The sequence below is a fragment of the Protopterus annectens genome, chromosome 10.part0 (assembly GCF_019279795.1).
Source record: "Protopterus annectens isolate FY-2018-M chromosome 10.part0, PAN1.0, whole genome shotgun sequence".
Classification (NCBI taxonomy): domain Eukaryota; kingdom Metazoa; phylum Chordata; order Ceratodontiformes; family Protopteridae; genus Protopterus; species Protopterus annectens.
The window spans coordinates 138,812,670-138,839,909 of NC_056744.1; the positions used below are offsets into that span (position 1 = coordinate 138,812,670).

Genomic DNA, 27,240 nt, shown 5'->3' on the forward strand with positions numbered 1-27,240 from the left:
AGAGCAGTTAGTCTAGTACTTACATATGAACCTTACCTATGAATCTATACAGCATTACAAGCAGACTATGAATAAGAGCTTCAACAAAAGATGAGGGAATGTAATGCAAAACTGAAGGCACACAGGATAAAACTTGAGTACAGATGAGCCAAATGTCATGGTAGCAAATGGGGGAATCAGAAGAAGCGGAAAATTGAAAGAGAAGGAAAAATTATGGAACAGGTTAACTGCATCAAGTATATAGGAAGGTTGATTGAAGAGAAGAGAAGTCTAAATAAGGAGATCAAAGCTAGAATCAGAGGGGCTGCAGTTAGCTGGCACAGTGTCAGGGGTGGTGTGTGACAGAAGAATGCCAAAAAAGCTGAAAAGCAAGGTGTTCAAAACATGTATGATAATGTAACCTGGGCAGTGAAGGTAGATCCATTGAAGAAGGCAGAGGTGGAGGAGATGACGTGCTTGAGATGGGTGGCCAGATGCACATTGTGGACAGATAATGAAATGAACATGTCAGAGCAGGAGCCCAAGTAGCTCTGATTGCATAGAAGGTCAAAGAGAACAGATTACACTGGTTTGAGCACATGTGGAAGAAATCAGAAGACAGTCGTGTGAAGATATCTGGGTACAGACAGGAAGATATCAAGAAGAAATGAGGGCATCCAGCAAAGAGATGGATGGATTATGTGAAAGATGACCTGCAACACTCGGGCATCACTGTTGAAGAAGGTAGAAGTGGCACTGAAACCAGAGAAATGGCGACAGGTGACACGACACCCAGTCCCTAGGTTAGAAATTGAAAAAAGGGGCTAATGATGATGATGATTCCATGTTTGTGACTTATAACTTGCGCAATAACTTAAGTTACTTCAGTGAGAACTAATAACAAAATGGTGGGGCTGGGTCATTAGTATATTTATGCCTTACATTATCAAAGCACAATACACTAACCTCTTACTTGGGACCTTCTGTGTGACACTTCCTGCAGTATTGGGTCATTGATAGTTGTGTTTGCAGCATCCTTCACTGCATTTCCTTTACAGTTTCCTAGGTCTGATATCGTGTGTTACCAAACATTGCTGCTCTTCTCAGCCTCTGGCAAGTGTAGTTATTTTATTCTGACTTATCACATTTATTGGGGAAGGTCAAGCTTACCACAGCATCATAATATTAATGCATTGCACTTTTATGTTGCTTCACACAAGCTTTATAAAAGTGTTTCTTGCAATTTTGTGTGTAGTCCAGCTGTGCCAGCTTACTCTGGGTGGTATTGGTATGCACCTGCACTGGACCACTAGGTCATTTATTTTCTGATACAACCTTGTTAACACAAAATGATGAATACAGGTAATGTAACAGGCAAGAATAAATTAAACACAAGTAGAAGAGTTATAGAAAAGGAAGCATTAGCATTGGTTATAATCACTCAGTAAAACAAATATATGGGTGCTACCTTCCTTTATTGAAGTTACACTTACTCAAAATTCACAATCCCAAGATGGCTTCTTTGAAAGACACTTGTTTCAAAACTTCTGAGCATTGAAATTTTATGTAGGGTAAAGAATCACTTGGCCACCATGGAGACTTTTGCCCTTTTCCCCAGTGTAGTGTGATCTCGGAGTTGGTATATTTAGTTGGGGGGTGTAGGGGGCATAACGCCCCACTTGCATGGGTTTAAATATGTTCCATTGTATTATGTTGTCCTGGTTGCCAAGTGGTTATTTACCCTTCATAAAATTTCGGTGGCCCAAGGTTTTGAATAAAAGTGTCTTTCTAAGAAGTCGTCTCTGGATTCTGAATTTCAAGTAAATGTAATTTCGATAAATTAATATATATATATATATATATATATATATATATATATATATATATATATATATATATATATATATATATATATATATATATATATATATATTACTACCACTTGATATATACAGCCAAACAATGGGAAAAGAAAATAATATTATAAGTGTGGCAGCCACGCTTTCCAAGGAATGAAGACATTGACCGCAAGAGTAGGGTACTGTTAAAGGGGGAGTAGTATATACAATGGTCCGCAACATATCCAGACTGCATAATAAGTACCACTCTGCAGGAGCTGAGGTACAAGATCTCTGCCATGGATTGTATCACTCAGACCACTAATTTCAGTGATTTATTTTCCAGGTGAGCAGTTATATGTTTCCTGGCATATCAGCTATGGACTTGATTGATAATATCAAAATGGCAAGGACAGTATGGATAAATGGTTCCACACACAAAAAGCACAATACACAGTAAAACATAGCGAAGGACTACGTCACGGCAACACAAGGCATACACTTTTAATAATAGTGAGCGCTTTCGCTACACCTTTGCTGCTTCATCAGACGTTACAGAAAACACCAAAAAGGCACCATTTTTTAAAATCCAAGTCAGCCAATGAGATCACTTGGCCAATTCAGCCTTAAAGTTGCAGATCGTAAAATAAATCTAATACATCAATGGTCTGTATAGGCAACAACAGTGCACAAAATAATAAATAAAAAATAGCATATATAAGAAAACAAATATAAAAGCAGCATATATAAAAAAGCAGCATAAATAAAAAATATAGAAAAACATATGTAAAGTATATATAAATATATTCTGGGTGCATCCTATCTTTTCAATTCTCTGGCTTGCAGGACAGGTTTAATACATATCTTGTCATTCAAACCCCTACCTGTAGTGGCCTGCATCCTAATAATCCATTTAAGTTCTGATGTTTCTGTTCTATTAATGACAGTACCTCCCTGTTTACTGGGCACAATGTTCTTAATCACCACAAATCTAAAGAAGTTGGTGGGGTTATGCTGCATGACATGTTTAGCTAGTGCACTTGTTTCTGTCTGTCTACTAATATTACACACATGCTCTCTAATATGGTCTCTAAACTTTCTGTCCATTTTGCCAACATAAAAGGACATACATGCCTGGCAGTAAGCCAGGTAGACCACATGCATAGAGTCACAGTTAGCATGTATATTATTAAATTCCATCATCCTACCTGTATCAGGGTGCAAAAACCTGCTGCTGGTATCAATCGGATGGCAGAAGTTACATTTGTTAGAGGGCAAAGTGCCTACAGCACTCAAAGCCATCTCATTACTGTTATCCAACTTCAGGTAACACAACATCCTTTTAAGCGATTTTTTTTTATTTCTGAAGGCATATCTTGGTCTATCCCCCACTATAGACTTTAAGATAACATAACATCCTTTTAAGTGATTTTTTTTATTTCTGAAGGCATAGCTTGGTCCATCTCCCACTATAGAATTAATCTGTTGATCCGGGCATGGGACATGCCAGTTCTTGTCAAAGATATTCTGTAACTGTTTAATATTACTGGAATACATAAGGGGTATTCTCTTTTTGTTATGGTGAGTTTTGTCCTGTCCTTTGATCACATTTTTAAAAAGGGCCGACGAGCATCAAGATTGAATTCTAAGAATGAAGATTTCTATCAAGAATCTGAGTTCTGAGTGATCATTTTAAATCACGGGGTTATAATCCTAAGGAAGTAGATGAAGTTCTGTCTCAGATACCATTGACGAGGGGGGAATCAAGGGAAACCTTACTTCTCTGAGAAGCAGGTAAGGGACAATAGAGATGAATATCTTTGACAGGAATTGGCGTGTCCTATGCACAGATGAACAGATTAAGTCTGTAGTGGGGATAGACCAAGATATGCCTTCAGAAATAAAAAATCACTTAAAAGGATGTCGTGTTATCCAAAGTTGGATAACAGTAATGAGATGGCTTTGAGTGCTGTAAGCACTTTGCCCTGTAACAAACACAACTTTTGCCATCTGATTGATACAAGCAGCAGGTTTTTACACCCTGATGCAGGTAGGAAGATGGAATACGTGCTAGTTGTGAATTTTGCATGTGGTCTACCTGGCTTACTGCCAGGCATGTATGTCCTTTTATTGTGGCAAAACAGACAGAAAGTTCAGAGACCATATTAGAGAGCATGTGTATAATATTAGCAGACAGACAGAAACAAGTGCACTAGCTAAACATGTCATGCAGCATAACCCCACACACTTCTTTAGATTTGTGGTGATTGAGAACATTGTACCCAGTGAACGGGGGGGGGGGGGGGGGTAATGTCAGAAATAGAACAGAAACATCAGAACTTAAATGGATTTTTAGTATGTGGGCCACTACAGGTAGGGGTCTGAATGACAAGATATGTATTAAACCTGTTGTGCAAGCCAGGGAATTGAAGAGATAGGATGCACCTAGAATATATTTATATATATTTTACATATGTTTTTCTATATTTTTTATTTATGCTGCTTTTTTATATATGCTGCTTTTTAGATACAGTTTACATATGTTTTTCTATATTTTTTATTTATGCTGCTTTTTGCTTTTATATATGTTTTCTTATATATGCTGCTTTTTATAAATGCTGATTCGTATATCTTCTTCTTCTTCTTTCAGCTGCTTCCGTTAGGGGTCGCCACAGCGGATCATCTGTTTCCATTTCTTCCTGTCCTCTGCATCTTGCTCTGTCACACCAACCGCCTGCATGTCCTCTCTCACCACATCTATGAACCTTATCTTAGGCCTTCCTCTTTTCCTTTTACCTGGCAGCTTCATCCTTAGCATCTTTTCCCAATATACTCTGCATCTCTCCTCAGCACATGTCCAAACCAACATAATCTTGCCTCTCTGGCTTTGTCTCCAAACCTTCCAATCTGGGCTGACCCTCTAATATACTTATTCCTAATCCTGTCCACCCTCATCACACCCAGTGCAAATATTAACTTCTTTAACTCTGCCATGTCCAGCTCTGACTCCTGCCTTTTTGTCAATGCCACTGTCTCTGACCCATATAAAATAGCTAGTCTCACTACCCTCTTGTAGACCTTCCCTTTCACTCTTACTGGTACTCGTCTGTCACAAATCACTCCTGACACTCTTCTCCACACACTCTATCCTGCCTGTACTCTCTTCTTCATCTCTCTTCCATACTCACCATTACTCTGAACTGTTTATCCCAAGTATTTAAACTCATCCACCTTCACCACCTCTACTCCCTGCATCCTCACCATTCCTCTATCCTCCCTCTCATTCACACACATATATTCTGTCTTAGTCCTGCTGACCTTCATTCCTCTTCTCTCTAGAGCATATATCCACCTCTCCAGGGTTTCCCCTATCTGTTCCCTACTGTCACTACAGATCACAATGTCATCTGCAAACATCATAGTCCACGGGACTCCTGTCTGATCCCGTCTGTCAACCTGTCCATTACCATTGCAAATAAAAAAGGGCTCAGAGCTGATCCTTGATGTAATCCCACCCACCTCCACCTTAAACGCATCCATCACTCCCACTGCAGACCTCACCACTGTCACACTACCCTCGTACATATCCTGTACCACTCTTACATACTTCTCTGACACTCCCGACTTCCTCATACAATACCTCAACTCCTCTCTAGGCACCCTGTCGTATGCTTTCTCTAAGTCCACAAAGACACAATGCAACTCCTTCTGACCTTCTCTGTACTTCTCCATCAACACTCTCAGAGCAAACATTGCATCTGTAGTGCTCTTTCCTGGCATGAAACCATACTGCTAATCACTAATCATCACCTCCCTTCTTAACCTAGCTTCCACTATTCTTTCCCATAACGTCATGCTGTGACTGATCAGTTTAATCCCTCTATAGTTACTACAGCTCTGCACAACAACCTTATTCTTAAAAATCTGTACCAAAACAGTTTTTCTCCATTCCTCAGGCATCCTCTCTCTTTCCAAGATTTCATTAAACAATCTAGTTAAAAACTGCACTGCCATTTTGCCTAAACACTTCCATGCTTCCACAGGTATGTCATCTGGACCAACAGCCTTTCTGTTCTCCATCCTCTTCATAGCTATCCTTACTTCCTCCTTGCTAATCCACTGCACTTCATGATTCACTATCCGCACATCATCCAACCTTCTCTCCTTCTCATTCTCTTCATTCATCAGCCCCTCAAAGTACTCTTTCCATCTGCTCAACACACTCTCCTCGCTTGTAAGTATGTTTCCCTCTTTATCCTTTATCACCTTTACCTGCTGCACATATTTCCTAGCTCGGTTCCTCTGTCTAGCCAATCGGTACAAGTCCTTTTCTCCCTCCTTAGTGTCCAGCCTTTCATACAACTCTTCATATGCCTTATCCTTTGCCACCTCTCTCTTTGCCATGCACCTCATCTCATTATACTCCTGTCTACTTTCTTCATCTCTCTGACAATCCCACTTCTTCTTTGCCAACTTCTTTCTCTGTATACTCTCCTGTACTTCCTCATTCCACCACCAGGTCTCCTTGTCTTCCTTCCTCTTTCCAGATGTCACACCAAGCACCTTTCTAGCCATCTCCCTTACTAGCTCTGCTGTAGTTACCCAGCTATTCTGTAACTCTTCACTGCCACCCAGTGCCTGTCTTAACTCTTCCCTGAATTTCACCTCATAATTACACTTTTTCAATTTCACCATTTGATCCTTGGTACTGCCCTCACACTCCTCCTCCTCTTCTTGATCACCACCGTCATCTTACAAACCACCATCCTATGCTGCCTAACTACACTTTCCCCTGCCACCACTTTACAGTCTCCAATCTCCTTCAGACTGGCCCTTCTACGTAAGATATAATCCACCTGTGTACATCTTCCTCCACTCTTGTATGTCACCCTATGCTCCTCCCTTTTGTTAAAATATGTATTCACCACAGCCATGTCCAGCCTTTTCGCAAAATCCACTACCACCTGCCCTTCTGCATTCCTTTGCTTAACACCATACCTACCCATCACTTCCTCATCCCCTCTGTTCCCTTCACCAGTATGCCCATTAACATCTGCTCCAATCACCAGTCTCTCACCCTTGGGTACAGTCATCACCACTTCATCCAACTCACTCCAAACTTTTTCGTTCTCATTCATCACACAGCCAACTTGTGGAGCATATCCACTAACAACATTCATCATTACACCATCAATTTCCAGCTTCATAAACATCATTCTATCCGACATTCTTTTCACCTCCAAAACACTCTTAGCATACTGTTCCTTCAGGGTAACCCCTACACCATTTCTCCTCCCATCCACACCATGATAAAACAGTTTGAACCCACCTCTGATACACTTAGCCTTGCTCCCCTTCCATCTGGTCTCTTGCACACACAATATACCAACCTTCCTTCTGTCCATCATATCAGCTAACTCTCTCCCTATACCAGTCATACTGCCAACATTCAAAGTTCTGACCCTCACTATCACAGTCCTAGCCTTTACCTGCATTCTGGCATGCCTTCCTACTATATTTTATTTGTTATTATTTTGTGCACTGTTGTTACCTATACAGACCATTGATGTAGTAGATCTATTTTATGACCTGTAACTTTAAGGCTGAATTGGCCAAGTGATCTCATTTTCTGTAACGTCTGATGAAGCAGCAAAGGTGCTGCGAAAGCACTCACTATCATTAAAAGTTTATGCCTTGTGTTGCCTTGATTGATAATATGTTGATTGGATGGCTTAATGATATTCCTGCCTCTGCATAGCCTGCAGCAAAAATAATGCCCCTGTCTTCTGTAAACAATAAGATTATTTTTTGACAGGCTCATTTCATAACATCATTATAATAAGCCTGTTTACAGTTGGGTACAGAGAGAGCATAAAATAAAACTTGGCTTTTGTGCATTAACATAAAAACTTCTAGTTCATGAGGCTTATTTCAAGTATTGCTTACTGCATGACATATTTAATGTTGTACAAGCTATAATCTTAAACTTATCTTTTGTTTCAGATAACACATGTGCGGCAAGAGTATGAAATGAAAATTAAAGGTCTAATGCCTACATCTCTTAGGCAAGAACTTGAAGACACTATCAGTTCACTAAAGTCACAGGTAGGTCTGAAAATCCCTATACTGGTGAAAATAAATGTCTTTTTTGAAGTAGGTGAATAAAATAGTTTCAGTACCATTCTCTTTAACATTTCCGTGAGCAGTGACAATCATTTTAACAAGTCCATTGGTTATAGAATTATTTTTGTGTTGTTTTCGGGCTAAAATGCAACACCGTAGGCCATCATAGTTAACTTGATCTCATAGTTATTTTTCTTCTTTCTAATCCAACTATTTTCCAGAAACCCATCAGTGCCTTTTATTTCATTTACATTTGTTTATGTGTAAAGATCATGATGATTCCATCATCTTTTTTTTTTAATTCCTAGTTAAATTTCACATCATTTCATGGAAAATGTTATCTCAGTCTGCATGATGTAGGCTAGGTAGTATGGCCTTTTAGTCATAGCCCACAGTTCACTCCCTGAGACTTGCCGAAGTCCATAGCAGTGATTAAGATATCTGCCACAATCAGGGCCTGAGGTTCAGTTCTGATCTGTAGTCACTGTCTTTGTAGAGTTTGCTTGTTCTCCCCATTTCTGCATGGGTTTTCTTGAGGTACTCTGGTTAAACTTCACCAGTTAGCATAATGGTTAAGCTCTACACCTCCCATACACAAGGTACAAGGTTTGATCCTGACCTCTAGACAATGCGTATTTGGAGTTTGAATGTTCTCCCTGTGCCTCTGTAGGGTTCCTCTTACCTCTGTCTCAAACTCACCAAAGAATGGCAGCAGCACAGACTCTACATGGTGCCGTAAAAGGAGAAAAGTTGTATAAACCAACCATTTCGGGCATCAACTGTGACATGCAGTATCTTCATGATAGGAGAATGTGGATTATGACTGCATGCTGTGGCAAAGTTGTGTTGACTAATGTTGCCAAATGGGCATGGACTTTTTCCGATGATAAATAGTTTAAGGACCCGGCCTACTCCAGGGATCCATGCTAATGGTGGGAGGGGTGTATGTGCCCCTATTGGCCAGTGTGCGCCCACCATAAAGCCCAGCAGCACTGGGTCAATAAGCTACTAGCTGACAAGTGTCCAGTTGCCAACTTGGATTACCTGGGATAGCTCTGTTGAGAGAAAGCTGAACGTAAAACCAGTCAACCTTCCAAACATGAAGTAAGAATTGCTACATTCAATGCATTTTCACTGACAGGACGCAGCTTGGAGGTGGATGACATGATGATAATGACATGATGATAATGATGAGGCTGGACATCCTATGTAGCCAAAAGAATAGATGTAAGGGCAGTGCATCTAAGCTACTCAGGAGGGGGATAGACTAGAAATGGTGTGGGAATTGTGAGGAAGAGATTTCAGGAGACAATGAGGGATGTCAGCAGAATTAGCGACAGACTCATAAAAATGTCGGTATTCATAATATCAGCCTATGTCGCACAGCAAAGTTGTGATAGTGAGGAAAATATTGCATTTAGACATCAGTTGCAGGACCTTCTAAATAAAGCAGGACAATATGAATTGGTGTTAATAACAGTTGTCTGAATTCACATATCGGAACAGACAGAACAGGGCATGAGAACTGCCTAGTTCCACATGGGTGGAGAAACACAAATAAAGAAGGAGAGGCCATTATAGACTTCTGAATGGTAAATGACTAGGTGGTAGCCAACACATGGTTCAGAAAGAGACACAGTCATAAGATCACATGCATGTGTGGCCAACATGCAAGCCAAGTAGACTTCCTTCTAGTAAGGAAAGGGCACTGGGGTAGAATCAGTGATTGTAAAGTCATCCCCAGTAAAAGAGTTGGCCCACAGCATAAACCACTGATTGCCACAATCAGCTGCAAGCAGTGGTGAAAGAAGGCTGTAATGTCAACAGAGACCAGGCTGAGGACCTGGAAGTTGACTGGACAGAAAGTACAACAGTTCTAGGAATTACTCAGGACTCTATCACCTCAAGAAGAAGAAATAGGTGGAATTTAATTGGAATTGGGATGGTAGCACATCAAAACAGCATGTTTAAAGACTACAGAACAGATATGCGGCTGAGCCAGGTATGGAAATAAGGTACATAAGGAAAGCTGATGGTGAAATGTAGAAGTCCAGGAAGTCATTAAAAGAAAGAAGAAATGCAGGAAAAAGTGGGAGATAGAAAAGATGGACCAGGCTAGCACGGGATACTAATTGGCTAACAAAAAAGCTAAGAAAAGAGTTGCAATAGCAAAGAACAATAACAAAGGCATCAGAGGCACTCTACCAGCTTCTGGAAAGAAAGTCAGTAGATGACATAAAGAAACTGTATCAGGATGCAAGATAAAGACAGAAAGATAAAGAACATAGTCAGGCACCCTTCAGAGGGGATGTCATCAACAACCTGCTCACCAATCCACAGGACATCAAAGGCAGATGGAAAGAGTACTTCCAGCAGCTTCTGAATGAAGAAAATCCCACAGAAGATGTACTGCCCCAGACACAGCCTACAATGAGGGAAGTCACAGACCCATCAATCAAAGAAGTAAGGACAGCACTTAGGAAAATGAAGTTAGGGAAAGCAGCAGGCTCAGATGAGTTCACAGCAGATATCATAAAGACGCTGGGTGAGATAAGGGAGAAATGGCTCCTGAGGGTACACATAGCAGTGTGGAGAGAAAGATGTATCCCAGATGACTGGAGAATATGCATACTAGTGCCAGTGTTCAAGAACAAAGGGGACATTCACAACTATGGGCAGTACAAAGGTATAAGACTCCCTGTCATTTTGCAAGAAAGTTCTGGAGTGGGTGATTAAAACAAATATGCAAAGTAGTAGAAAAAGTAAGATGGGAGATAAGCAGTTCAGATTCAGATCAGGATGCAGCACAACTGACCTGATGTTTGCAGTGAGACAGATAGATGAGTAGAAGTTACAGATGGGGAAAGAGTCCAAGTGGGCATTCCAAGACTGGAGAAAGCATATGACAAGGTCTCCAGAAAGCTGGTTTAGGTAATCCTGTGGTGGTTTAGATTCCCAGAAACCTTGGAAAAATTAGTGCAGATTTTGTACAAGGAACCAATGATTGAAGTATTAATAATGTTCGCCCTCAGAGAGGGGTTCCCAGTTGAAATGGGTGTGCACCAGGGTTCAGCTCTGAGCCCACTGCTTTTCAAAATGGTGATGACTACATTAGAAAATAGGTCGGAGGAGACAGATCAACAGAGTTGCTGTATGCAGATGATGTGGCATTGTAGGTAGACTCTGAGCAAGAACTTCAGCAAAGGATGGGGGAATGAAATGCGAAACTGAAGGCACATGGGATGAAACTGTGTACAGATAAGACAGTTGTAATGGTAGCAAAAGATGGAGTTCAGAAAAGCTGAGAATTGAAGTAGAAGGGAAAACAGTGGAACAGGTTAATAATCTTCAAGTATCAGGGAGAGCTGATTGAAGAGAATGGAAGTCTAAATTAGGAGGTTAAACTTAGAATCAGACTGGCTTCAGCAGAACTGGCACTGATTGTCAGGGGTAGTGTAGGACAGAAGAATGCCAAACAAGCTGAAAAGTAAGTTGTACAAAACAGTTTCTTGACCAGCACTACTGTATGATGCAGAAACTTGGGCAGTATGGTAGAGCAGTTGAGGAAGCTAGAGCTAATGGCTATGAAGTGCTTGAGATGGGTGGTAGGATGCACACTATAGGACAGAAGAAGAAATGAGGGCATAAAAGTAGAAGCCAGAGTTGCTCCAGTTGCAGAAATGGTCAATGAGAACAGATTATGGTGGTTCAGGCACATGTGCAGAAAAGCAGAAGAAAATGTGGTGAAAATGATTTGGGACAGACAGGAATAAGTTAAGAGGAAATAATGGCATCCAGCAAATAGGTGGATGGATTGTGAGAAAGAAGACCTGCAACAGTCAGGCATGAGTGTTGAAGAAGGCAGGAGAATGACATTGAATATATATATATATATATAGGGAGATGGCAACAGTTGACACAACACCCCAGCTCCATATAGAAAGTGAAAAATGGAGGTTGATGTTGATGTTCATGAAATATGATGGTTGATTAGCTACTGTAAAGTATTTATATATACTCTGTTTATCCGTGCCTTTTTGACCTGGGTCATGACTGAAAATGTCTGTGAAGACCAATTTGCCTACCTGGATGACAAACCAATAAATAAAAAATGAAGTGAAACTCTTCTATGGAGAGTTAGCTGTTTGAAGCATCCTTATATAAAGAAGAAGGCTGCATAAATTGATAACTTCCCTCATATGTAAATAATGACGTGCTGTTTTTGTTTTGTTTTGTTTTTGGGGGTTTTTGCATTTTATAGGGCAGCACAGTGGCACAGCAGGTTGTCTTGTTGCCTCAAAGCAAGGGTTCATCATTTTGATTCTCAGCCAGAGTGCCTTCTGTGTGGAGTTTGCATGTCCTCCCTTTGTTTGTTGCAGTTTTCTCGGTTTGCTCTATTTTCCTTCTACTTTCTAAATACTTATTGTAGATGGAGTGGATATGCTGGATTGGCCATAGGTATGAGTATGTATGTGTGTTATGGATGAATTATGGCAGGGCTAGCCTCTCAAGAGTGTGAGTATTATCTCTACATGATTGTCAAAGTTGAAGTGATATCCTGTCCCATGTGCAAAAATAGGAAAAAGGGATGATGGATGGATGTAGAAAAATTAAGGACAGTTTGCAATAAAATTAGCTTTTCATACTGCCTGTTGGAATGAAAACTGTCAGTCACATATGAATGAGCAGAGAGAGCTGCTTGATTTAAATGGGAACTTTAACACCTAAGCAAGAGGGTGGGTGTTGTGTAAACTGCATAACAACAAGTTTAAGTACTTAACAGATATTCTGCAATTTGCCTTCCATATATGGAGGATTATTCATATGGCCATCAAAGTAATTCACTTTAAAATTAAATACTGGCATTCTTTTCAGAGTCAGTGTAAGAAGTCAATAACTTGTGTCACTGTCATTGCAACTTACTGAAGGAAAACATACCTCATTTATTTCATCTGGGTTTTGTAATATTATAGAGGCACAAACTGCATTATGGGAATATGATTAAAATACAGACATAAATCACTTCAGTTTGGCAGTCCCCAAAATATCCATTTTTGGGGGACTTAAAATTAAAGTGTGATAAAGAAGATTGATTCTGCTGCATTAATGCATAATAGGATATCAAGGTTTATTGAAAAAGGAATTTTATGAGTTTCTGGTGGAGTTTTCCTTTAAGTTCACTTTGTGCTTAACTTTACTTCTTTCATCCCTCCTATAATACTGAAGAGTCATGGCAAATTTGTAGCTTTCTTGCAATTTGATGTAGGTAGCTTTCTTTGCATGGATGGGGTAGAACTTTAAACAAGGTTGGTATAGTTTTATTATGTTAATTATGGCATGATATATATTCTAGGAAAAACATAAACAGGATCCAAACCAAACTATGAAAAATAGGTAAAACCAACCCTCAGGGTAATCCACACCGAGGATAAAATGTGTTGCACTAAAAGCACACCAGAAATAAAATCCAGAAGAAATTTATTGGAAACACTAAGCACATTCCTCCCCTTACTATAATATGGAACTTCCTCATAGTAACAATCAATAGTAAGTGTCCATCATATATACCGTTCCTCTGCTGAGGAACCTGCAGCCAATAATTCAATCAGTCACTGCTGCACAGATAATAATGTCACCCCAATTTACAATACATTTTAAAATGTTTAGAATCTATACCAGAAATACATGAGACCACTATTAATAATAACCTGATACAAACACTCATAAATATAGCTAAGTCCACCATATAGTTAAAAAATTATTTATGTAAAATTTTGTTATCAATACAATGCCCTAATTTTCAACCAGCAAGAAAGAGATAAAGTTTCATTTAAACCAAAAGGACCCGTGTCATTGGTTCTTAATTGCCATTCTAATTGCTTGCACTGCAGCCTCACCTTAACATGGTCCTCCCCTCAAGTCACAATCAAGTACTTCTATAATAAAAAGAGCAAACTCATGCCCAGCATGTTCTTGAATATGGTTTTTTATGTCCCTTATATGTTCATAGACCCCATCTTTCAAGGCTGTCTCTGTTTTGCCAATATAAAAGGAGTTAATATATATTCTGACCATACCATTTTATAGCAGGAAATAGACCATTCCTTTTATAAGCAGAACTGTGGTCACCAATGAAGCAGTTTGTGATCAAGCGACATAATGATGAAAATAAAACATTAAGTAAGTCAACCAAGTCAGAAATACTAAAATATTACTGAAAATGCAAAATTGCTTAAATATATATGTGGTTTATGCATGGTACTGTGTCCTCTGCACCCCTCCCTGTATTAGAGTTGTATACATAAAGATGTATTCCACATGATGAAAGCATTGGATGAGTAAGTCTGGATGCTGTGATGCACACAGCAGCGTTGTAAATAATAACAACAAACAATACATGTGTATTACACATTGGTAGTCTATGTGGTTTGTACTCACATCATGTGAATAATGTTGATAATTGCTTACCATGTTGCATTAATACTTTTATTTGAAATTGTTGTTATTTTTGCTTGCATACACAACCAACTGGGTATTAAAGAAGGTTGAAAGCAGAGTGGTTGTTCTCAAATATAAGCAGCTGTTAGCTCATCATATGTATGTACCACTGCCTATGCATAGCAACACAGATGAATGCTAATCTTTTATATTTTCTTTTATAATAGTTCACACAGCATCTTACAGAGTTTTATTCATTATGGTTGCTGTTATATTCTTCAGATTGCCATGTGTTTCTCATGCTGCTTATAATTTTTATGCCTTTGATGTTGTTGCAATATATTCTTTTGTATAGGTCCTTCTCCTGTGGAAGCTATGCATTCTCTACAGTAGCGTTAGGGCCATGGAGAGAGAAACAGGAGTGTGTAAGATATGTGGCTGGCATGCACTGACAGGTTGTAATTGTAGGTAAGACAAGGGTTACAGTACATTAGTGATACGTCAGCTCTAACCCCAGACTTCCACCAACCAAGGAGGTCAGGATGTCATCATCTCATGTTGCTATAGTGATGATGATACTATTCAGTTGTGCGTAGAGTGCCAGTGACATGTTTCACTGCCAGTGCCAAATTGTTCCAGGCCTCATTCTTATACTGACAACCTTCATAGTCCTCCAGTAATAGCCTGCTGTGACTGTAGTCCTTGTATAGCTGGTAGAAGAATTGCAATACAAAGTGAGAGAAAAGCAGGCTTATGGTATATTTAGAAAGAAAGCCAATGGAGAGAAATTGATATAAATAAGGAAGTGAGTGAAGAAGGGAGAGTAAGGAGATTTAAGGTATGAACAGGTATTTGTTCACATTTAAGGATACACTTTATCTGGGTATTGAGCAAGAAGAACAGAGACAGCTTTTGGCTAAAAAGTCTTTGAGAATGGTTTTGAAAGATGGGAGGAAGGGTATTGACCCGATGGATAACAAATAAGGAGTTCCAGGCCTTACAAACATGGTACGAGTACAAACAATGCCCAGCAATTATGATAGGTTTGTGGACAGACAGGAGTTTTTGTTTCTTAGATTGTAATGACTGACTAAGAACAAAGTTATGTAGAATATTATTTAGTGCTGGACAAGCAGATGGATTCTGGGTAATTTTGTAGGTGGTACGAAGCTATATATGTATTAGTTAATGGGATAGTTCTAACCAATTTAGTCTTTCTAGTGATATACAGTGGTGGGTTCTGAAAAGGGTATTTTCTGCAAATTTAGCAACTTTGTTATAGCATTGTTCAAGTTTTGATTTTTGTGATGCCTGAATGTTAGTAAGGATGGGAGCACCATAAAGAAATATGGGGAGGAGATAAGTAGTGGCAAGTACAGCCCTAGTTGCATCAGTGAGAAACGTTTTGGCTGTATAAAGCATCCCTGATTTTTGATGAGTTTTTGCTATGAAATACCAAATGACCATTAGAGACACTTGCAGCATGGGCAAGGGGGGAAGAGGATAGTTGTCAGTTTTTTTTTTGGGTCACTCAAACCAATGTGGTAATATCACTGTTTTCCAGACCTACACAGTAATGCCTTAGAAAAATTAGATGCTACTGCAGGCCCTCTCTCTCTATGGCCAACAGCTGGGAACATGCCTAGAAAGATCTGGTCATGGACATTAATGCTGTCAGAGGCCAGGATCATTTTAATGGAATGGTCTGCCACAGGACCACCAACATTACTTGTTCTACCAAAACAGAGCTGTACACCAAGCATGGGAATGTAGGTCAACACATGGTAGGGTGTCGGTTAAGCCATTTCTCATGGAGTAGGAAGAGTTTTTGGCCTCTGTCAGTGTCAATGACATGTCCACATGGCCCCACATTGCTGTGCTGGATATTGGTGCAGAGCTTCACTGGGCACCAAGACTCTCTACTGGAGATGCCCCAGGTACATAGAGATCTTCCTCTATAACAGTGGCTGTAAGTCCTCTTGACCCATTAGTTATTGACCAAGTTATTAAAGTTGTCTAAGGTAATACAGGAAAATCAGGGATACCCCATACATGACCCCTACTATTCCTGCACCTGACTTTCATGATTACTTCTGGTACTTGGTTATATAGGACATAGTGTTTTCTGGGTTCAGAAATGATTGAATATCTGACACCAGCAGTGTAGAATTGACAAGACTTGATATGGGCTGATCTGCAAATTCTGATTGTGATGGTGGGGATGAGCAAGCACAGTCAGTGAGTACCATGTGTCTGCTGGACACAGGGAATGTGAGTACTGCATCACCTGCAGAGACCAAGGGTATAGTCTCTATTCCTATGCATACCCAGAGGACAGAAACCACACATGGAGAACACGTTACTGGTGACACTAAAGTTAGGGAAGTGTGATACCCCCTACCCGCCACATGTCAGGACCGGCACGCTAGCCTCTTTAGTTGGAGGGGTACACATAATAGGATGGGTACCTGTACTTGCTAGATACATGGTTACTGTCCTCTCCCTAAAATGTGTATGTCAGTGACCATGACTCAGCATATGTGCAGGGCCATCATGAACACAGCTATGGTGATGGTAGTAAGGTTGATGCAGGTTGTGTACGATGACCTACAGGAGTGCATGTCCTGTATATGTGATTGCTTTGATAGACTAAATCACATACTATGTCACGTCAGTGTCATGAGAAGCAATCCATAAAGTTGTTCCACTGTTACCTCCATAGATGGTGGTCAAGTGGCCATGGATGACCAACATCATGCTCACACAGTGCTAGACACTTTCACAGCTACATCTGTTGTTTAAGTGTCTACAGCCAGAAAAGGGCACCCCTGGGGTTGTGGCAGATGCAGCACTGGCTTGTCTGCTAGCATTCATTGTTCACTGTCTGACCAGAACTTTTCATAGTGGAGCCAGCTCTCTCGGGTAGGTTCATGTACAGGATGATGATCCCACTGCCATGCTTGCCCTGGACCTATCAGTATGTTGATATGTAGTGCTACAACTACTGCTGAGGCCATGTCCTAGCAGATGCACACTCTCACACCATCAAACCCTCCAGTACTTCACACTGTTCCAGTGACACTCAACCTTCTCAATGCCTTTTCTGTTAATGCCCCCCATACTCAAAGCCTATACACCCAAATGTAGTCTTGCTTTTAATTGTCCTCAGGACTCATATATTTCCCTGTGAAAGACATCCACATATATGCCTATATGCCGTCCCATCTGTGGAAATTATGATAGCTGTGCCTTCCACCTTGTACATTGTTACTTGGTTTGCCTCTGTCTGATGTACAGTGTGGTTAGCCTGGTATTTTTTCATTCATCATGTTTACTGTAGTGTATCTGCTTCACTCTGCTTTAATATGGGCTGCAGCTATGTGCAAGCTGCTGCCTCTTTGCCAGTTTCACAGTATATTATGCCTGGCTAGCATGGACATTCCCTGCTGCTGGCTCCTCAAATGACTCTCATCTGGCTCAGCTTCCACTGCCTTGCATGCTAGGAACTGCTCCTTCTGCAACTGCCTGCTAAGCATGATACTGCGTAATAATGCACATGCTGAAAATATGTTTGCACATGTGCCAGGATCATCATGCTGCATGCCACTGATGGATGAAGCCACACGGTGTAAGCATGCCTAAAGCATCCCATGCATGTGCTCAGTAATCCCCCTTGTTTGCAATCAGTCATAGTTGTACCTTGGTCTGCTTCATTCTGTGGATTTCTGATGGGTGTCATCAGGCAGGGTTCATGGGCACACCAGCATCACCAGTAAGATACTCCGGGGGGGGGGGGGTACAGTAGTATCATTATTTAACCATATCTTCCAGACAGGAATACATGACTGCAACTGTCATCCCTCTATATAAGGGCAGCCTATTACAAACCCAGGCAACTGTAGACCCATAAGTCTGCCTAGTCTCATATGCAAAGTAATAGAAAGAATTAAAATGGAAGTGATAAATGGTGACACAGGTAACCTTCAGACACTGGATCCAATCCAGTTTAGTTGTGTCAAAGGCAGGTCATGCCAATTTAAACTGGTGGATTTCTTTGAAAAGGTCACCAAAGAGATGGATGCGGGAAAAATGATGCATACTGTCTACCTCGACCTGGTCAAAGCACATGACACAATACCAAACTGGGGCATTGTTGAGAAACTCACTAAGTTAGGTATAAACCCACTATGGCACCCACTGGATAGCTCACAGATAGGGCCCAAGAAGTTTGGATAGGGGAGTCTACCTCCACAAGGAGGCCAGTCACTAGTGGAGTCTCACAGGGCTTAGTGTTGGGGCCAGTCCTTTTTGGCATCTAATTCTTTGAATTCAAGGCCAACATCAAGGGCCTCTGGCTGACCAAATCAGACTTTTTCAAACTGGGTACAGTCATAGAGTCCCCCCATGACGCATATACCATCCAGGAAGGCCTTACAGAGACAAATAATTGGTGCCAGAGCCTAGGGCTTAAATTCAATGCCAAGAAATGCATATAGTATCTTTTGGGAAGATGGCCACCCCTGGAAACTACCACATTAACAACCCCTTCCTAACAGTAGACCCAGTGGTCAGGGTCCTGGGAATGTACATAGATGCTTACCTATCTTTTGACAATCATGTGTCTATAGTAGTAAGGAAGATGTTCTGTGTTGCGCAACTTATAGTCAAGGGTATGGCATCAAGATCCAATGATATCATCATTCCATTATATTTGGCTTTCATCAGACTAAATGAATACCATACTCCCTTTGGTGTGTACCTAACCAGGAATGTGCAACTGCTGGCAAATTTACAGAGGGTTCCTGTAAAAAAACAATACTGGGCATAAACATGTCCTATGCAGACCGCTTCAAAGCCCTGTCCCTTTACTCAGTATTCTACATTCTACTGAGGGGTGATCTGTGCCTGGCCTGCAAAGCATCATTTGATCCTTCTCTGATGGACCTGTTGCAAATTCACAAAACAAATAACACCAGAATTACCAGGTCTTTCACCTACAACATAAAGAAAACATGCTGGAGAGATTGGCTTGTGTTGTAGAAACTACCACTTTTCTGGAATAGGTTTCCTGCCCTTATCAAGCAGTGTTTCTGTTTAACCTGATTCAAGTGCAACTTAGACCAGTGGATTGGAAATTAAATTCATGCACCCATGTCTCTATCAGAGAGAGGCAGTATGTAAATGCTTGCTCAGACATGCCCAAGTCTACATACACCCCATAAACAAACATAGGCTACTCATCATGCAGTATACATTTAGGAAGCACTGAATAGGGGTCATTAGCCTAATAATCTCCTATGAACTGAGCAAAATGTTGGCACAGTTCACAGGTATGCCATATGTGGGAGTAATGATAACTGCCTGTGTGACCTGCAGCCACACTATAGATGATACCATGTGCATTACAGATGATCTGGCAGTTGATGGAGTGATGCCCATTGCCATTCACATAGCTCCTTCCCAGGTCACCAGGTGGTGCTTTTATTTAAATATGGATACAGTCTATGTCCCGCAGTATCTCACAGAAATTGGTTATATTATAGATGTCTCACATGGTATTTGCTGTTTCCTCTGTGGAATGTGTGAACCACATATGTTCCCCTACCTGCTGAATTATGGCATCAAGAAAGAGTATTCTCAAGGCAGATGTTGAGATTACCACCACTGTGTCCCCAGTAGTAGATCACTGAAGGGTCCCTGTAGCTAGAATGTGTAAAGCCACATATACTTTGGTATCCACTGGGATCAGTTCTCCCTGACAGCCACTTGGCTATAGATAAAGTTGACACATGTCCACAGTGTACAGCATGCTCCCCTGTTCACATAGTACTAGTCCAGAATGTCTATGTCATAGAGTCCATATAATCTTAATTACTGTCAGATGACATGGCACCTCTGGGGTACTGATGCTCACAGCAGCAGCAAGAGCTTTTGTAGATACACATTTTCTAATGTGGTGGCAACCCCTGTTATTTTTTCTTTCACAGTTCCCTTTGCATGAACATAGAGATTAGACAGTGTTCATTTACACAAGTTGTGCAGCTTTGCTTTGCGGCATACATGTCTATGAATTGCTGTGCCATCTTGCTTCACCTCATTTTCATATACCAAGCCCCTGATTTTAATAGTGTTGCTCATTACCATGTCATTATATGACTATTAGAATACACCGCTGCTTGCCATTCCCTGATAGCAATAAGTGCATCTCTCAATTGTGCACACCCTGCACTGGGCTACTCATCATGCATATTCACTCACCCCAATGTAACAAAGCTTTCTGATTCCCAGCCTGGTGTATGCTTAAAACTTGATAGAAAGTACAGTTTTGAAGTTCTGGATTTGAGAAAAGTCCAAATCTTAGATCAAAATAAAAGAAAACATTTCCATACTTGATAAAAATTGTTTTGGTTGGACGTGTACTGTTTGCTTGAGAGATATATACCCCTTATTGGCAGTAATCTCTTGTTATTCTCTGACAGTTATGAGGATGATCGCATGGACCTTTTCTTATTCCAAATATTAAACAAATTGTCCAATTACCCATAAGAGTAAGTAGTATTCTAGAAATATTTTAAAATCACATTTGGCATAGGATCTCAGATCATAATGCCTTAATTTGCGAAATTACAGCAATCCACAATATTATTAAAGAAAAGAAAAGTGAAAACTTTTAGAAATTGGACTAGGAGGGTACTTTGATAAGTTTAACGTCTATGAATTGGAATATTATTTTGGGGAAAACATCATCTGAGAATGCCTGCAACATATTTAATTAATATTAGATTTGATAAAGAAGTTAGTTTGGAATAGAAACATTAAGAATCAATCAATTTGGTAGAAAAAATAGCCAGAATATATTGCCATAAAGAAACACTGATTGAAAATTGATGTTGAGTACAAAACAGAGTATAGTAGGTTACATGTCATACAAGTAAAAAAAAAGTTTTAGCAAAATACAATACAACATCTGCAAATTAAGCTGCATATCAAGTGCATTGTATCTAACTTATCTCCCTCACTGTTTGTTATTGTGTTATTATTACTTTGGTAAACTGGGGACCCTGTAGCTGTTTGTTTACTTTGGATAAGTTAGATAAAATCCACTTGACATATAGCTTTATTAACACATATAGCTTGAATGCATGGGATTTCAAGAACATTATTTTCAAGAATTGGAATTTACTACAGGGTGACACCTTTACTGTGAACAAACTTCCAACTCCACCACAAATTATTTTCAAGAAAGGAAAGAACTTGGAAAATATGTTGGAGACTCAAAACATCAAATTACCTAGAAATCCAGGAATGGCAAAGTGTGGTATGTGTAATTATTGTAAACATACTGAAGTAGGACAAGTACATCAACTAAGAGATAGAAAATACTACACAAAGAAGAGATTTGATTGTCAATTGAAAATGGTAGTTTATGTAGCTATATGCCAACACTGTCCCATATTCTACATGGGGAAGAGTGACTGGAAGCTGAGGGTGAGTATGTATGAACATCTCTATAGTATAGGCAGGGGGAAAGAAGAAAATGCACTTCCAAGACTTGTTTTTGAACACCCAGAACACAAGTTCAAGTTTAGAGCCATAGATCAGGATACAACAGATATTAGAGGCGATCCAGACTCCCTTATTTTAGAAAGACTTGAACTTATGTGGCAGTTACATACAAATGCATCCCAATATCCTGGTGTAAATGAAATTTGTTCTATTTTATATATTTTAAAATTAAAAAGTTTAATTAGATAAATTTTGGATTTACAAGTATATCTTTCACACTTTTTCACATACAAATAATGTAAAATATATTTTTTATACATTTTTAAAGGAATTTTGTATGAAAATCAATAGATAATTTTAGAAAAGAAAGGGTAGTAAGAGGTTAATTTAACCTGTGTAAAGGAAGGAGTGGTAATTGGCTCAGAGTGAACACATGATGAAAGTGGAATGAATTATAAAGACAGTGTAATGTTGTATTATTTTATCTGAAGAAGTTTTTGCAATCTGAAGGACAAAAAGTGCTTCATTAAACTGTTGTTTGGCACTTTGTGGACTTAATTTGTGGAGTTTTAACTTCAAGTTAATACTGTGTGGATTTAAACTGGGGACCCTGTAGCTGTTTCTTTTACTTTGGAACAGTCTGTTCTTTTCCTAGTTTTTGGTTTGAGTGTATTTTTAGTACTAAAATATTTCCTCAAAAAATCCCTAAAAAATCTTTACAGGTTGTGTGGCAGCTTACACAAATTCAATATACTCTTAATAGAGCAATAATAGTTTAGATCTGGTTTTCTGAATGCATTTAATTTCAACTGCCAGCATAATTCTCGGACTTGAATGTGAGAGTGCTGTAGAGAATGACCAGCAGCAACATTTAATGAGTAAGTGGGAGAACTATAAAGCATCAATACCACTAGATGTGTCATAGAATTACAGACTGGCTCTTCAAGAAGACAGATGAAAATGACTGAAAATTTGTTGACTCTGTTAAACTGATGGGAGAACTGTAAAGCATAAATTCCACTTTGTCATTAGTATTTGCAAAGACCCTGGGCAGACTGAAGAAGTGACTTCCTGTCAGCTAGTTTTTTTGTTTTTATTACTATTTTTATAAAAGTTTTCTGATATAAATTGCATATTATTTTGTTAGAAGTATAAACTAGTTTTGCATAACCTTCAGTTATGTGTATTTTAAGTGTGAGGTAAAGAGGAACATATTGTTGTCAGTGAGTGTTGAACATGTTTGTGATATTAAGGTAAGAAAGTACTCTTTCTTATTTGTAATGTATCCAGACTTTATACTGTAACAAGATAAGAAAGCCTAGAAAGAAACAAGTTAAAATTAACATATTGCTGTGATCATTGACTGTTGGGATATGTAAATATATACTGATTATATTATATATAGAATTAAAGGGTAATAAAGAGTTCCTTTTAAAGAGAGAGATTTCCACATTAATGTTTTAGTTTAAGATATATTCATTTTTATGTAAAAAGACTTCAAATGCAAGAGACAATGTTGAAAAAATATGAGAATATTAGTTCTTTCTTGCATTTGCAAAGTAACTAAGTGGGTTTGTTCACTATTACCCACTTTGGCTGAATATAAGCAGCCTGTAGATACATAGAATTAATTATGAGAGGTCTAGATGGTGTATTCTGAGTTACCTTGTCTGTGAATTTATGAGACACATTGCAATTGACTTTTAAAAGAGTATTAATAAGCAGTTCATTGAAAATAAAAAGTAATGTAAGAAATGAAGATTGAAACTGTGGAAAGTTAATCTATATGCAAGCAGTTGCCTCTCCATCAGTTCTAATGCATTAAATATAACATCACAATTTAGTTTATTTAATTTTCACCAACATATTTTTTTCCTTAAGGCCAAAAGTTAAGTTTTACTTAAAACATGCAATTTGTTTTTGCATCTGGGAGGTGGGTAGAGGTAATATAAGAACAGAGTACAACCTTAGTAAGTGGGAGCAGAGGCTCCATTATTCACATTAGCATAGTTAACCTTAAATTTAGAACAGATAATACCTGTATGTACAGCTGTCAATTTGGGCAGCTGCTCCTATTTGGAGGGATAGAATTCCTTTATGGAAATTCTATATAACTTTATCTGTTTGCTGTGGTTTAAATGGGAATGCAGTATTTAGAATTGTATTTATTTATTTATTTACTTTAATTTCTTGAGTGAATTTCTTGAAGTGAACATTTTGGGAAAATGTGACATTGATTTAAACTAAGATGAAAAAAGCAACTACTTACAACATTAACCTGCCATCCACTACAGTGTGTATGCAAGCTCCAAAATGGAAACATTTATTGCTTTTTATTAGAATGACTAATTTATGAGTATTAACATAGGATGCAAATGGCAGTACAGGTATGGACAAAAAAAAAGAAGAATATTGAACTATATTAAGAATTGCAGAATGGAAATATCAGTGCTACAGAAGATGCATTTGGATGGAAAAGAACGTACACATTTGAAAAAGAAAGCATTTCAGGATGGACATTCAGCGGGACAAATGGGGCGGCCACAGTGGTGCAGTTGTTAGCGTTGCCGCCTCACAGCAAGAGGTTCTCTGGTTCGATCCTCGGCTGGGATGCCTTCTGTGTGGAGTCTGCATGTCCTCCCTGTGGTCGCGTGGGTTTCTTCCGGGTGCTCCGGTTTCCTCCCACATCCTAAAAGCATGCTGTAGGTGGATTGGACACTCTAAATTGGCCCTAGGTGTGATTGTGTGCCTTCTGTGGAAGGTTGGGTGCCGGGCTGGCAACTCAACACTGTAAAACTCCACTGCCAATCATGAGCGGACAGGTGATCCACTGTGGCAACCCCTAACCAGGAAAAGCCGAAAGAAGAAGAAGAAGAATTCAGCGGGACAAATAAAAAGGGGAGGAATAATACTGATTGCATGAGAAGCCCTAATAGTTATAGCAGAGGAAAATGGCAGTAATGTTAGATTTGTGGTAGCAAGGGGTTATTGGCAAGGTGGGAGGCTTGTGCTAGGATGTAGTTATATTCCACTTAAAATTACTGCTATGGAACTTAGGGGAGTTTTAGGAGAAATAATACATTTTCAGAATTCAATATTTTTTATAGGTGGGAAAAAAAAACTATTTTCAGTAGTGAGGCTATATTAAGAAGACCTAGAAGAGAAGGAGGGTAGACATCTGAAAATATATGAGATTTTTTTTTTAATGGAAGATGTGACTTTAGTAGCATGAACTTGGATAGAATGCACATATTATTTTCAAAGATACAAGAACTGGCCTAGATTGGATAGAAATTATATTTCATAGAGACATGCATATTTAATTAAAAGTTTTGAGACCCATCCAATAAATATATCAGATAATGTATCAATTAAAAGTAGCATAAAATGCAGGATAATGATGCAAAATAAATGCCGTACCATCCTCTGTAAATAAGCAGTACAGGTATCTACAATTAAACATGCAGGCATACTGCCACTAGATGCATACTGCCATACACCTTTACACAGACTCTCATCTATACACACACACACACACACACACACACATTGCAGTGCAGGTTATGCCCACAGACTACCACATTTATATGTAGTACTGAAAACCTTTGCTGCTTTGTAAAGCAAAGCTGCACTACTAAACAGTAGTAATGTAGCAGGGGAGGGGTAAAGGGGACAATTGCCCCATATTGAAAGTGTTGAGTAGCATGAGCAAGAGTTCCTTCATTATACCAAAATGCCGGTACAAGTTCTCTGGCTTTCTACAGTAAAAGTTGAAGTCTATTTTGTTGTTATTGTTGTTCGTCTTCTTTGTCTTCTTCTTTAAAAGCTGATGGAGCATGGATCTCACTGCTGTAGGAAGTCAAGTGGTACAAATATACCAATCTGCTTTCTATAGTAAAAGCCAAAGTCATTTTTTGCCATCTATGGGTTCCAAGGTTAACATTTCAACAAGTAAGCACCTCATATCTGAAGTTAGCAGAGATGCATTCAATAACTGTTGCATCATATTGCTGTAGTTTTATAAAGCTGAATGTCATTTGTAACCTTGTATATATTCCTCTAATATGTGGACAGTGTGCCCTATTATGTTATATTAATATTGTATTTAAGTTCTGTTTGTGCTTGTTGTCATTCATGTATCTTGTATATTTATTTTTTCTTCCATTGTCATTGTGTTTATTTGCTATGTGTTTATACTAGTTTGCCTCTATTCTGTTCAGTGAGAATATTTCTATTGGTGTTTTTGGAAAGATAAATTCTGAAAATTGTCAGTCAAAAACTATTTAAAAATCTTTTTTGTAGTGGGGGCAAGCCTCCTGTGTATCCCCACACAGGAATCGTGGCCCCCACATTTCACTAAGTTATATAAACCAATTCCACAGTCGTACCACACTGGAGAAAAGCACAAAACCACTTCAAAAATGCACAACTTCCTTGCACTATTCAACATACTGATGTAAAACTTACTGTGATGGTAAATTTTAAAAAAGTAGAACACTGATCGAAGAGGGATCAACAAAGTGCAGGCAAGCCATTTGTACAATTCATCTTTGTATCTTTAGCCTTTTGCCTATGTCAGGACTGAGTTAGCAAATACTAATAAACAAACAAAAAACATAAGTAAATTTAAGCTCATCATGCTCCTCTCTGAAGTTGTGGTAAATAAATGAGTAGAAGTTAAGATTAGGATGTGTAAATAATAATTCAAATTATTTGTGTTACAGTTCCAAATTCAGAGACACTTCTCTGCCCAGAAGTGTAGCTCTGCTCGATGACGCAGTGGCCCATTTTCCATCTATTCATTCTTTACAAAAGGAGTTCATAGGCAGTTGATTTATGGTTGCTGTAACACCATGGTACAAGGGTGTTTTTCATTATATTGTATCCAGTTTCTTTTCCTTCCCACTCCTTTATTGAGAAAGGAGTATGCAGTGACTTCATGCAGCCAATCCACAGTTCTGCTTGGGTTCTGCCTCTGCCTTCAGAGCTTGCTTCCTCTAATTTCCATGATGCTTACTGTAATCTCCCATTCATCAAGGTTATTGGCACTATGAAACTAGGGAATCCCACCCACCACCTCCTTTTCTACTGAAGAAGTCAATTTGGTCATTGCCAGCTGGATTTCTTGTTCTGTCATTACGGCCAAGTCTTTGTCATTATGACTACTCTTCATATATAAGTCACCAGCTAAATGGGTGGATGATGCTCCACCCCCCCCCCCACACTATTAAGTTGACTGAGAATCAAGGAAAACTTACAAAATGTGGTATTCAGCATCCATGCCTAATAGTTTGAATCCAGAAAGTCATTGTCCAAATTAATACCGTCATCCAGCATTAGGTAACGGTGATGCTGT

At 39.2% G+C, this 27,240-nt stretch overlaps 1 protein-coding gene across 2 annotated transcripts in view; it reads left to right on the top strand.

Moving 5' to 3' along the window:
* The window catches only part of CEP112 (centrosomal protein 112), a 3,283,222-nt gene that overhangs the window by 3,219,132 nt on the left and 36,850 nt on the right, over nucleotides 1-27,240 (top strand). For both annotated transcript variants that reach the window (XM_044085107.1, XM_044085108.1), the window contains one exon: nucleotides 7,821-7,922. In XM_044085107.1, the coding sequence (XP_043941042.1) occupies nucleotides 7,821-7,922 (102 nt within the window). The remainder of the gene's footprint in view (nucleotides 1-7,820; nucleotides 7,923-27,240) is intronic.